At 38.6% G+C, this 14,768-nt stretch overlaps 2 protein-coding genes across 15 annotated transcripts in view; one reads left to right on the top strand and one right to left on the bottom strand.

Moving 5' to 3' along the window:
* Nucleotides 1–14,768, top strand: part of Raskol (Ras GTPase-activating protein raskol) — a 219,734-nt gene that overhangs the window by 87,171 nt on the left and 117,795 nt on the right. For 9 of the 11 annotated variants that reach the window (XM_070664810.1, XM_070664804.1, XM_070664806.1 and 6 more), the window contains one exon: nucleotides 7,681–7,793. In XM_070664810.1, the coding sequence (XP_070520911.1) occupies nucleotides 7,681–7,793 (113 nt within the window). Of the gene's footprint in view, nucleotides 1–2,773; nucleotides 3,038–7,680; nucleotides 7,794–14,768 lie in introns of those variants that run through there. The other 2 variants (XM_070664813.1, XM_070664816.1) reach the window with 2 other exon arrangements.
* Nucleotides 1–14,768, bottom strand: part of LOC139107314 (uncharacterized) — a 107,867-nt gene that overhangs the window by 37,636 nt on the left and 55,463 nt on the right. The window lies entirely within an intron of this gene.

Here is a 14,768-nt window from a genome sequence, read left to right as displayed (position 1 = left end):
GTCTAAATCTAAAATGTTGACGTCAGCAGTGTACTAATCGCGACGTATATAATTATGATAAAGGTCTATAAAATTTACAAGATATGGGCAACGCGTTATCGTAACATTCCACGATGTAGAGACGAATGGACTCACGTCTTCCGGTTACATCGAGGCGTAAAAGTTAGAAGCCACGTCGTCGTATTGATTTTACGAGGCCAGTTCCCTGAACAAAAAGATAGAGCAGCTACCTAATGTTTTATCGATCTTACGACGGTGCCATTACCATTTATCGATAGAAAAATGAATAAAAGATCCCGGAGATGGTCATACGCCTGACTTTGATTTTCGTGGCACGTACATACGTCGATGTATAAATATTATTTCACGTTGTTCGCATTTACGGCCGTCATAAATATATTTAAATACATTACGACGATACATTATAACGTTACCTTGCGCAAAGACGTCGGTCGGAAAATCGTAGAAAGCTCTTTATTTATGATGTCGAATTCTTCTTCGACTCTGCGAACTTAACTTAAACACATCTAATTGCAGAAATTGATTTTAATAATATAAAGTGAATTTAGAAACCACAATTTTATATTTTCATCAATTTTCTAATATCATATGTTAGATTCTGATAACGAGAAATTAAGCGCATTGCACGTATTATTTCTGCATAGAAAATAGATAGAGTTATATGTATACTGTATGTATATTTTTTTTTTTTTTTTAATAAAGCAAAATTAAATTTTTTTTGATGTATTATTGAATTTAAAAAACGACAACGTAAGAGAAATTTTTTTTTTGTTTTATGGTTATTAACAAATGTCATAGAACGGTGGATAATTCTCTCGTTCCCTCCGTCTTTTCTGTTCATCTTTAATTCTATTTCTAGATGTGTAGCCGTGTCCTTGGCTTCTTCGTCATTTTCTTTTTCTTCCTCGCTCAGTTACCTGGTGTCTCGTGAATTTCGTTATCTTCTGTTTCCCCCTTGCGATATATAAGTTCGTTCCGTTGGAACTATCTCAAAGTTTGCGGAACTTCTAAGTATCTCTAGTCGTCGTCATCGTTCCGGATGGAACTTTGTATTATTCCATGTTGTAGCCGATGAAATCGAATTGTTGTACGGTTAACATTATGGGAAAGCAATGCGTTATCGATTTTCTTGCCAATTGTTTATTCGTTTCGATGCAGTAACGGGCGTGAATAAATTATTTTTATTGAAAATTATATATTAATTTGACATGTGAAAGTTTATGAAGTTAGTATTCCATCTGATATTCTATCTGTTATTCTATCTGATAAATTCAACAATATTAAAGAAAGAATTTTATTAGTAATATTATACATATAATGATTAAACTATCTGCTTTGCTATCAAACTATTCAATAAATTATGTAATAAATTAATATCTATGAACTGCTTATAGATATCAATAACATAATATCCAATTATCATTTGCTTTAATTAAATATCTAATATAGCGTATAATTTTACCTAAAAAAAATTGACGTTACGCGTTTTATACCGTAGATTTGGGAGCTCAAAAATGACATTTGATCTCGGAATCGTGAAGAAATATATTCGAGCGTCGAAGCAAGACGATGTTTTGTTTTGGGGGAGGAAGCCTCGAGCTCACCGAGCACATAAAAAAAACGTAAACAGATCGACTCGGAGTCGAGCTCGGCGCCTCCGCTCGAGATGGACAGCGTTCTGTTGACGATCGAACCTACAGGGGGGTGCGGTAGAGAGTGAGGCATGAGGAACGATGTTTTGTTTTGGGGGAGGAAGCCTCGAGCTCACCGAGCACATAAAAAAAACGTAAACAGATCGACTCGGAGTCGAGCTCGGCGCCTCCGCTCGAGATGGACAGCGTTCTGTTAACGATCGAACCTACAGGGGGGTGCGGTAGAGAGTGAGGCATGAGGAACGATGTTTTTAAATGCATCTTTAGTTTTTTCGCTTGTGGTCGAATATTTGACAGTCGCGGATTAGCGTCGCGAATCTTTTCCGAGAATGTACACGGACTCTGTCTTCCATCTTTGCAAGACGAGCACCGACCAATCAGCGATCGAGTTGCATCGACTGTCTCACTTTTTTTACGCGGTTGTCTCTTTCTCTCTAACGTCCGAAATCTGCAACGGTCAGTCTAGCTGCGGAGTCTCGGGCGTGAAGACGTGTCATTAATCGCTCCGCAGTTTCGCGAATTTTCGACCGCGGATAGGAAGTTTTCGCACACAATTAAGTGTCGACGGTGTCGACTCGGTATCGAACGATCATTTTCTACGCTTCTGTTATTCCACTCATCGTTCTGGACTTCGATTCGGGCCTCGAAGAAGTGCTTCGGAAAGGCTAGATGACGTCACGGGCGGAGTGCACGGAGCGTCCGGCATGAAGAGCGTCGCGCGTCCGACGTTACCGACCCGCTTCACTCGCCATCTTCTTCAGCAGCATTCAGCGGGTTCCGGCGACCGCCATTGTTGGAGTGTGACATCTACACCTCGCCCGTCTTCTTCGTCGCGGCCGGGATTCTCATCTTGCTTCGAGCAAGTGATTTTCGAAGAACTTGCGGAAGATACATAAGTGCGCGGGGAACATTTAATATCGCGGCTTGTCTCGTTCGTCGCTTGATACAAGTTTTCAGCGTCGTTTATTCCGCCGACGCAGTACTAGATCGAAGAATTTGAAGTAACCCCGCTTTACATCGCGGCCGCTTTCTTGCGACGAGATCGAGGACGACTCGAGGGAACATTGGACGGAAATAAGCAACGCTACAAATATCGAGAGTGGAAATTCGTGCAACAGCTGATCGTTCGTCGCGCTTCATAATTTTAATCCGTAAAAAATCGCCGCGATAACCCCCCGTTATTTTTTCGGTCGTTCGTCTCTCGAGTGATAGTGATTAGTGTTAGTGATTATTAAAAAAAAAGCAGAGCAGGGTAATATTATGTCGAGTGATTTAAAGTGCTACAAGACGTCAGGATAATCGGAAATACTACCGCGGAAAAAAGGAAAGAGGGAAGGATGCGAATTACGACCGGGTGTACAAATGTAAGTGAATTCGCAACACGCTGTCAGGCGTAGACCACTCGATTGTAATTTAAATTATTATAATTAATTAACGTTCGAATTTAATGACGCGCGCGAAGCGCGCGCTTTGTAATTTCTACTTAATATACAAAATAATCTATTTAATTTGTGCATTTCAAATGTATTTCAGGGTATTTATTTTATCAATGAATTGTGTATATCTTTTTATATTTTTTTACTTTTGCAACTAACAATCGAATACCAATTCCGCGCATTAATTTAATATTTTAAATTAATACCAAATATTTTTAACTCGCGTAAAAATTTTAATATGAAACGTTTTGATGTTTTAAAATTTTATTCGACGCTCATTAGTTAATTGTACGAAATTCACGCGTATGCATATAAGCCCTTCGATGTCTCGCGTACACCTTGCTCGGCCGTCTTGCCGATCGACGTGGTGCACGCATCAATTGTTCAGAATTCAAGGACGCGTGAAGCGGTGCGCGGGATCGATCAACCGCCAAAGAGCAGCGAAGCTTTCCGCCGGCGTTTAAGTCCTAATCGTCATCGTAATCGCCGGAGCGGTGGTTTGAATCGCCTCTCACGATATCGGCATTGTCCATTGTGCGCCATATACGTGCCGGAGGCCTCGCGACGGGATTTAGCATACGCGCATTCATAAGAACGCATTGATACGCGCCCGAAAAAAAAAAAAAATAAAAAAACTTTCGACGCTTATACCGGGCGCACGAGATTTCCGTAGATCGAGCCGGCTGAAGACGAGTCGAGCGCGGCACACAATTTTATGAAATACATTTTTTAACGCTCCCTGAACTTTTTTAACACGAAGACTTTTGCCGAGCGGAAATACGACGTCGCGCTTTTCCCCGCAGTGGCAACAAGTTTGAGAATTTCGGATAATAGAAAGCTCGGGGAATTTACACTTGAAATCTGATATTTGAAACTTCCATTTTCCGGCAACAAGCGGATGTATCGAGCGAAGGAACATGATGTTCTCTGTTAGCTCTACGAAAGGCAAAGAAAGGGAGTGTATCCCAATAGATTTTTATCTTGAAACTCGAATACTTATTGAATAACTCGCGGAAACATTGATAAAGATAAAAAAAAAAAAATAATACGGAATTATAAAATATCTTAGTTTACAAAAATAAAATTACTATAATCAGTATCGTTATACCATAAATCTTGTTATTAATACGAATTACAATTTAAAAAATTTATTTTTAATATAATTATTTTAATACGCGGTCATGGGAAGCAATTTAAAAAATATCAAATAATCATCGGTACAAATGCAGATGATACGGACATTTAGCTGAACGCTGTATTTTTTTTTTTTTTTCCCAGAAGATAAAAATAATGGAAAACTTAACCGCGAAGAGAAAGCTCAGCCGTTGCAGGTGAGCGGTGTATTTCGGAAGGAAAAAAGGAGTGCGCGATACGAAAGTTTAGCGAGAACCGTAAAGTGCCGCGAGTGCTCGAAGGCCGGGCGAACAATTTCGTCGGTTATAAAAGTAATGCGATATCTCGTGAGGGCGCGGGGGAATACAGAGAGGAAAGGGGTCTGCTTCCATTATGGAAAAAGCGCGCGGCGGCGGCGGGAAGTAACGAAAAATTTAGTGCCAAGCGAGACTAATCATTTAGGAACTTTTTTTTTTTTTGCGACGGTACCCGCGGGAATAGGGGTAGATTCCGCGCGGCACGATATATTTTTCAATATTCGCGGAATCAGAGACGCGAAGTAGTAAAGTAAGACGCTATTGAGGGTTGCGCTATCTACTTTCTGGGTTCGATTTATGTGCCGGTGGCTATTCCGAGTTTTATATTCAACTAAAACGTATCGAAAAGTTTCTCGACGTTGTTGCGCCTGAAACTTTGTGAAACCTGCGTCGGGAATATCATTAAAAAGACACACGACAAAAGGAAAGGAGAGTCTCCTTGCAGAATTTTACGATTACGATTTCGAAATAAAGAAAACATTTTACTCGGCCCGATAAAATGACGGGGGTATTCTCGAGTGATTAAGCGCCCGTTGCCTTTGAATAGCTTTCTCCTTTTAACGGGGATTCATAACTCTCCATCTGGTATTATTATTAAGACATATTACATAATATGTTTCGCATGACTATTCGCTGGTTGCAATTAACGCCTACGTTCGTCTAAACGGGTGTACCGCAGAATTCAACGGTATCAACAGCGGCACTGCTCATCAGCCGCACGAGCTCCTCTTCAGCCACAGACATCTATACTTACGCTAGACCGCTAATACCGTTGGCTGGCGTAGTACAAATTGAAGCGTACAACACCGGTATTCGAACAGAGGAAATAGCGCAGCCATATGTAATCACGTCTCGGTATGACTTGCGGGCATGCCATTAAAAATTATCACAAATAAAACGCAATGGGAAGAGCACGCCGTCGTAATAGTCATAAAATTGTCAGCGTGTTATCGTCTCACCCGTAAGAAACACATGCCGGTTACATTGTATGTACACGAATGGCTGCTATCGCCACGCCAGATTTCCACTCGTTATCTTTGTTCGCATTTACTGCTGTTAATGGCTCGCTCTAAATATACCAAACCATCATCTTTTGAACGAGTTTTTATTTTAAGCTTGAAATGAAGATTCTTATCTTAGGTTGTTTGTAATTTAGCGTATAAAAAAAAACGAAGTAAGAAAATTAAAATTGTGAGAAGGTAAAAGAATTAACGTGATATAAAAAGAAAAAAAAAAAGAAGTGATAAAGCGAAATTGTCTGAAGTAACGGTGTGGAAAAATAGATATTATAAAGTTAAAAAGATAATCTGTCAAACCTTTTAACTTTATTACAATAAATATTTTAAATAGTTTAACTATATTGTGACATTAATTTAAAAAATAATTTTTTTTTTAATTTTTTTTACTTGTTTCAAAATTTCTTTTCACGCTTTGAAAACGAGATGATTTTATGCTATGAAGACAAGTACTCGATAATGGATGATGTAATCGACTGCGCCAAATTACATTTCCCAGCGCGTTAGAAGTGCGAGAAGACCAAGAAAATTGAAGCGCCATAGAGTGCCTTATAATTTTATATCGACCACGTTCACGCGATTTTTCTGTAATATACGGTAGGGAGAGATGACTTAGCGCTACGCCTTCAAAGACGTTTTCAGGCTATTGCTTTTTATGAAAAGCGGTCAATCAGGAATTTATCCTATACATATACGTGTGGCAATTTATTATTAAAATGTTTTATATATATTAAAAAAAAAATTTGTTTTTTTTTTAATTTTAATATCAAATTATTTTTGTTTCATATTAAATGTAATATATGCTTGTTTTCGGCTACACGGTTTCAATAGTCAAATTAAAAAACCTCTTTGTTATATTCATCGCTTTGTTCTCCGGTCTACCTTCGCTTCTTTTTTTTTTCTACTCTTTCTTTTGTTTTTTTGCAAAAACAATGCGTTTCCAATCGTCAGATGATACGGATTGAAATCGATATATCCCGACTTACGCTTTGTCTGCACTCCGATTACAATCACGATTCTCATTGGGTGCTTTGGCGGCACTGCATGAGAAAAATGCTGCTATTGTTTCCGGCGAAATTATTTCGGAGACGTATGAGAAACTGTGCATAGTGCGACGTACGATAAATAAGGCGATATTGCGTGACATGAATGGAAAATTTATAATTACGATTCAGAAAGTCTCTTGGGTAATACGTAAGAGCCTCTGTAAAAGAATATCGAAACGCGTACCGCGGTGTGTAACGAGAGCGACAATTTTTTTAACAGCGGAACTTATTTTCTCCGGACTATCAAAGATGTGTTTTGCTCATTACATCGGTCTGCATTTCCGACCGTAATATATTCTCGTTTCCGTCATGTGCTCGTATAAGAATATTCTGCAGATAATGTTGTTACGCGTCAATGTGTAAATCTTAGACGATTACACACGTGCATCATAAATCATAGTCGGTGAACAGGTCGTAGCGGACCTATCATTCAAATATACTGTTAAACTTAGCGGAATACCAATTGTTTTAATCTTCGAGAGACATCGATCATTCCTGACTTATACAATTTAAATAAAAAAAAAAAAAAAAAGATTGATTAGATTTTTCGGAAATAATGGAGAAACGTTTTACATCTTATACAAATAAAAATAGCAGGCTTGAAGAATTGAAAATTGTTGAAGCAATTCGTTTTTTTACTTGTCTTTTTACAATTACGAATGGATTTATTAGTCAGATTTTTTAGGATTGCCTTTTTATTCGGAAATTACTTATATCTAAAGATTATTCCAGCTTTTCGATTCACAACGCGCGAGATAGTTACATTATTAAGTCCTTCCCGACACATCTCATTCTCCAAGTCATAACTGCAATTGGACGCGGTGTAATTGTGGAATTGCAATCGATATCTCGCGGAAGAATACACGTCCGATCGGTCATTACCGATGATTTCTCTCGACTACGCTTCTATTCTTTCTTTCTTGGGAGGATAATTGACGCCGGTCTATTATCCTTGCGAGTCACTCCTTTTGACCAGTGATTTTACTTTCTCGTAGGACGACGACACGCACAATGGTGTCGTCGGTGCCGTCGTCTATTTGCCTGTGTTATTCATGAGGGACCATCTTTCTCTTTTGCAGAGGCCGAATGCTGCATTGGTGAGGCTGCCAGCGAGGCATGCTGGGAACCTTGTTACTGCGTCCTCCTGCAGGACGAGCAGACCCTCACGGCTTACAGAAGCGAGGATATGGCGGTGAGTACATTTTTCTCTAAAAGCCTTTCCGATTCCCCTGAATTTATCCATCCCGCGGCTGTTTCGCTCTTTTCTCAGCACACACGCGACACTATCGTAAGGCATGAGATGAATTTACACCGGTGCTGTTACATGTTTATTTTCCGTAATGCGCGTTTTGTCGGCCCTCTTTTGGACACGAGTACCATCGACTTGTCGCGGCATATATGTTGCTCGGTTTTTAGATAACATTTTTATGAAAGAATAGTAAAAAAAAAAGTTTTTTTATTATTATTTAATTACGTTTCCAATACTTCATACGATATCAGATTGTTTTATTCGATTTACGTTTTTGTACGCATAATTTTGTATTAGAGCGCAGTTACATTTTTTTTTTTTTTTTTTTTTTTTAATCAAGAATCAATACAGCGAAATTTATTGACTGACGTAATTTCAGCTTACGATAGTTTACTATACGATCTTTTTGACAACCGTATCTTTTCCGCGCGCGAGCAATGTTTTAACTTAACAATACCTCCGCGGTGTCTTTTCAATATCTTCAAATTGGCATATCGGAGAACCTGTTTGATCGCTGAGTAAAATGCCACGGCAAAGGGAGCGCCGACCTCTAATTCGATTAGAAAGTTTATACTCCGTTGACTGACACGAATGAACACGTGAACGCTTTGAAGACTGCGGACTTCTGCCCGCAACCGCGGATCGTTGCGAATAACGTTGAAGATTATCCGGAATTGTTTCTCTTAAACATTACTACGGGGAACGCCGACGGTTCTCGAGTACGTTCAGCAGCGAAGACGATTCCTATCGCGCACACGACAACGAGTTCGTGGTGCTTCGCGACATTCGATGCGTTCCATTTAATTTATTTATAGACTAGCATATAATATTAAATACAATTCAGCTGAATTTTGGCAAGCGACTTTTGCGAATTCTGCGCACGATTCTCGTTGCATTTTCTTTAAACGCTAGGGATGAATTTGCTTAAACAACGAATTGCTATCCGACCGCTACGTTTAAAAATTATGAAAATAAAAAAATATTTGATATGAGTGTAGAGATAGATATTTTATATCTTTGGATATCGATACAAATAACAAACATAAAGAATACATCTATTACCTTTAGCTCACGATAAAGCAAATACACGAAGACACGCGAATGGCTTCTGGTTCCTAGCAACGCAAACACATAAAATCACCTGAGTTATCACGAGAGCGTTAAACTTTGCAAGTTATGCGACATACAGCTAGGCTTCTTTTACGATAGCGAAAGATTGAAATAGAATCTTTTGTATTCCACTATTGTCGAAAATTTACGCGACTGATACGCATTTAGTGATAGGCGCGACAGGTGTCTTTAATTCTGCACTTTATGCTTAATTAACGGTTCGCAATTGTCCGCTTTTGTGTCCAATTGTTATTTTGTGTACCGTGAAATCGAACCTCGGAGAGCCGTAAAAAAGAAAAAAAGAGAAAAAACGTAGATAACAAGCACGAGACGGATATTTCGTGTTTCGGAATCGTTTCATTCCCCTGTGTCTTTCCGCTATCGTATCTTGAGCTTTCAATTTCTTTCTCCTACTTCTAATCCCCCTCGGAGTGTGAACTCCGACTATTACTTGGAGAAGCGTTATTATCTTCGGTACACGTAGCGGAGGCTACTTTTTCCCGGTCCGAGACTAACCCATGTCGAATAAATTTAAGAGACGTTTACACAATCACATTATTATTAAATGTCTATGAATAAATTGACGTTTTAAATAACAATATCGATATGGAGGTCTTACAAAAAAAAAAGGTATTCAATTTGAAATTGATACACTATTATTTACAATTAATTTTCTTTGTAAGTTATAAAAATTATTTTTACGCAATTTTAATTTTTCAAGATAATGTGTTGAAAGGCAGAAATTTTTTTTTAATTGCTTCAACTTAATAAATTATAGCAAGTATCCCGAGGTTACATTCATATATTAATGGAAGTTTAAGATACCTAGTAGAGTTGCAGAAACGCTCATACTGTTTCGTCGTTTCGATTTCGCTGCGGCACGTTTTAGCTGACATAAGTGGCAACCATTATGTATTTAGGGCTGTCTGAAACTCGCGGAATTCACTCTCCGTAGAGCGTCGTCTTTCCTGCTTACATTTCACGTGAGAGAGTTTCGCGAATTTATTTCTGTACACCTCGATTGTATTCAACAATCGTTTTAAAGCATTTTAAATTTCTCTTTACAAAAGTAGATTTTTCTCGATAACGAAAATAATGTCGACATTGTTTTTTTACGAATATACCTTTTTTTTTTTAAAAAAAAGATCCGAATCCACGATCACATATGCATACGCGTGCTCGTAGTCGTTGTCGAGATTGTACGCGCTATCTAGATGTTACAACATCTCTGTATAACGAGAAACCGGAATTCGAATTCCATTCATTGAATCATTCTCTGAAACGCTACTTTCTCGTGGAACCAGAAACCCTTGTAAATCCCCGGAGTTGGCCCTTAACCCTCGAGAAACTCCTGCGATACGCGATGTCGGATGTTGGATTAATTCGAACGTTGTCGTCCCAAGCGAACTTGTCTTCGCAAGTCGTCGTATTTTTATTATTCCATCGTCTAAATTGTATTATAATTTTCAATCTCATTTTCAATCTTAACATTATTCACGACGTCTATCTACTCGTTTCATTTTCTTCTGTGCCTGTATTTATCTTTTCAGGTACTTTTTAAAATTGTTTGCTTAGTTTTATTAAAATTTTATTATTTTACCGCGAATTAAAAAAGATTTAAAATTTCTTTCACATTCATACGTCTTGAACAAATTCTCTAGATGAAATCTCCGTTACGCTATGGCAGATGATACACGAACCTAATTTAAACTTTATTTAAACCTAATAATTTCCTTGAATCATACGTGCAATCTTGCCCATAAAGATTTCGGTAGGTTTCTCGTGGCGTAGTCTGTTACAGGAACAGTCTTCCTTCCCAGCATTTCAGCATATTGCGAAACAGACGCGGGACCCTGATTAGTACCTTCGTCGTGTACTCAGTTCCTTACTTTGAGAACTTGCTTTCTCATCTCGTGCCGCTTCAGTCTCGTCTCCCTTCCGTCCGTCGGCTGTCGCCGTCTTCGTCTTCGCGGGCTTCATGTAGTCACTCGCACATCTCTACTACGTGCCTTGTTATTACTAAATCAAGACAAGCGCCCTAGCCCTCCCTTTCCCTCTGTCTCTTCGTCCTTTCCTTCCTTCCATGTGTAATCACATTCAAGGGATCCAGGAACACAGTTCTGCTTCGTTATTTGCCGCTGAGGCCAGAAGGAACGGGGTTAACGGCCATTGAGGGATTCTTTCTTTTTTTCTTTTTTTTTTTTCCTCAAACGAGTCTTTTTTTCTTCCGGGATGATCGAGTTTAAAAATAGAGGCCTCGCGATGATGTTGAAATTTTATAATTAATAGGTTTTCTTTTTTACAATTTGTCAAGAAACTATGATTTTTATTTCCAGAAAATATTTGAGTTAAAAGAAAGTAATACAACGCATGGGTGTAAAAAAAATTTGAATTATTTCTAATAAGTAATAATTATAATCAGCGGATAAAAAACTTTTAACTTCGTGCGTTAGAGTAGATAGACATCGGTTATTTCCTATATATAATTTCAGATTTTATTTTGTGATTAAGATTCTGCTAAAATTTGAAGAGGATTTTATATTACGTGTCGATTAAATTTTGAATTTTATAACAAGTTATTACGATTTCTTACATTTTTATTGCAACGTTTTATGACGTTTTTCTTCCGCTGTTTTGAACACGCGGCGACTCTCAAAGGGCAAAGCATTTTGTTGCTTTGATTCATTAGCACCGACTTGATAGTCATAAATTGGATACGAAGTACACGAAGCTGAAGGTATACCCTTCGTAATCTTTTCGTTGTATAGGATACGAAACAAAGAAGATGTAAATAACGCAGATTAAGATAGCTGGACGCATAAGGGATAGATGAATAAGAGAATCGCACTTGCTTTCAATAGCATTATTGAAATATCTTTCTAGTAATAAAAAACGCACGATAGATTTGCATTTTTTTATATATATTTCTATTATTTCTTATTTTTTTACTGACTGAGTTTACGATGGCTTATTATTATTTCCCCCTCCGATCCATGCATCGCGGCTAAACTCTTCGATACGCACGGCCAAACCTGATCCATTCTGGTGATAAATTATGCTCGGCGTGTCTCAAAAGATAGCGTACACCCTCTCTCTGTGCTTTCATCCCTCGATAATGGCTCCCTAGATGCGCCCAAGGACATCTTCCTTGCTTTCCATCTACACCGACCAATCGCATCTCTCTACGAAGCCCTAAAGCGCCTATTTCCAATTACATCGGCTACTGTTTTAAAATTTTCCTCAGCGATGATAAGCTATTAGATATGTACGTATTTCCTTCAGCTAAATATGTATTGCAATATTTTTAAAGAAGAAATTATATACTATAGAACTTTTCATAGAGTAAAATTAATAAATCAGCGAAGCAGTCTAATTTCTAAATCTACCGTAATAATTTCTGTGTGAAAATATATCCCGATTCGCTTTTTCTGCGGCACGTTTTCGCTCGGCAAATTGCACGAATTTTGTGAATTTGGCGTGTGTTCACACTTGTCACGTACGGCACGCAAAGAAAACGCAACTCCGCCAGAATCGTCCACGGCATGGGAAGGGAGAGGAGTCAAAGGGGTGCTTTTGTGTATTAAGTCGCTGGCTTTTTTCCCCCTTTTCGCTCTTTTACTCTTTTCGTCCTCCCACTTCTTGCTTTCGTTTCCGTCTCCTTTATGAGTCCTCGTCGGAACGTGAGACGAATTAAGTACTCGCGATTAAATACGTCACTGTCTTTTGGACGTAATCCTATTTATTTCTATAATTTTGTCTTTTTTATTCCATGTTTTTAATGCATTTTATTATACGAGATAGATCGCAAATATTATTTTTATAAGTCGTTTTATTATCGAACTCTTAAATAAACTTGTAGCTCAATGCAATCGCAAGTCCCCTTTTCTTCTCTTTCTTTTTTAACTAATATTCTCTTAAACTGTTCGCTTTGTGCCCTTTTTTTTTCGCCGCGTTATTAAATTTCCCTTTCCGAGCATTCCGGAAGCAGAGACATTCCAGAAGGAAGAACCTTATAAAACTGGATATGATACAAAGCCTCGACTGACGAGCGATACTTTGATCTTCGTTTTCTCGAGGTATCTTATTTGCGTTACACGCACGAACTGATCAGCCAGGTATCACTGGTGGATCAGAATCATCTCAGCCGATCGTCTATTCCCTTCGAAAAAGAGATCTCGTCTTTTCGTCTGGAGGCGGAAGCCGTTTGTTCGTCTCGTCCTTCATCGACCGGCGCGCGCCGTTTGCACTTTCGTTCGACCCTTTTTTTTTTTTTTTTTTCCCTCCCAGAAGCGGAAGCTTACAGAATCGGAGGTATGGGTGAAGGTATTTTCGGTGTGAGGAGTTTTTCTCGGGTTTCCTCGTGTAGACTACCCGAGAGCTTGCCCTATACGTATCTCGCGTACCTCGTGAAAGGGATCCTAGGAGGATTCGGGGCTAAGGACCTCCTCGACTCCCCCGCTAGAATAAATCGACTTCGCCCTTTCGTATCGCCTCTGAGCTCCTCTTACCTCCAGAATCACCCTTGAGAGTGGGTGGAGTCCGAGGAGCTCAGAAATTCGTTGGACCGCGGCAGCTGGAGCGAGAAAGAGGAGAGCCGTTAGAGGAAAAGGCTTGTAAATCTCGAAAGCTTGTTTAACTCCGGGTGCCTAGCAATACGCGGACGGGGATGTCGTCTGTAATTAACGGAGGGGGCGAAAACTCATTATAAATTGTAATTGAGGCATTACGCGATAGTGTCAGAAATGTATATATATATTGACCATCGTCTACTATCATATTCCGTTTTCCATCACGCGATGAGAATAACCGTGTCTCCACACTGCAGTGCTCCGTTTTAGTAATGCGAAAATATTAGCGCCGGAAGGTATCCATCAAGGCGAGTTATTGTTCAGAACTAAAATAATCTTAAACTTCTGCTTAGCTTTTTCAGCTTCTCCGCAAAGTCATATACTTATATAGTATTATGCGATCTCTCTCCAGAATTGTTTAAAAATATTAAGATACTTAACAATGTGAAACAATTTATAATTAAACAATTAACATGTAAAACATGAGAGAGAATAAATTCTTTCATAAAATCTTTTTTATATTTTGCGATAATATTTTAAGATATCAGACACTATTCATTTCACGTTAAAATCTTTTTTGTAATAATTTCTTGCTCTCTTTCTTTCTCTACAAAGCTTTGACATTTTATATGGAAGAAGTAAAAGAAGCGTAAGTGGAATTTATGCATAAAAGGAGGTAATCCGCAGATTGTACAGTACGTGCCGAAAAAGGGAAAGATTCGTTATCATATTACCATAAGGATTAAGCGGTTTCCTAAGAAGATTTGGATTAGAATCAAAAGAAAGATTTTCCTTTTACGAATAAATACTCGCGTGCAAAAAAAAAAAATAAAAGACTTTTGTCGTGAAATCCCTGCATTTCGTGAGTGATTGCGTATCTCGCGCATATCTATGTATTTAAAAATCAACTTCATTACGTAGACTCGTGTAATCTGCGAAAATTACAGATGCGCAATTTGCATGTTATACGGGATAATTTTAGAACACACGGCGCACGGAAACGTAACACGCCGCATACATTATTCATGGGACGGACGAAACGCTTGGCTTTTAACCAGCCCATTTTTAATATCCATCTTGCAACAACAAAAAGAAGTTATCGAGCGCCTAAGTGATTGCCCTAACTGGCAAAGAAATCCATTGCCATCGAGCGCTTCGTCGAATTTGCTGGGAAATCTCGTAAACTACATTAGAAACGTCAAATATTAAACTTGGTAGAATCACGGAACCGACGCGGTAC

This window comes from Cardiocondyla obscurior, linkage group LG12, assembly GCF_019399895.1.
Source record: "Cardiocondyla obscurior isolate alpha-2009 linkage group LG12, Cobs3.1, whole genome shotgun sequence".
In the NCBI taxonomy this organism is placed as follows: domain Eukaryota; kingdom Metazoa; phylum Arthropoda; class Insecta; order Hymenoptera; family Formicidae; genus Cardiocondyla; species Cardiocondyla obscurior.
This window is presented reverse-complemented; position numbering and strand designations above follow the sequence as displayed.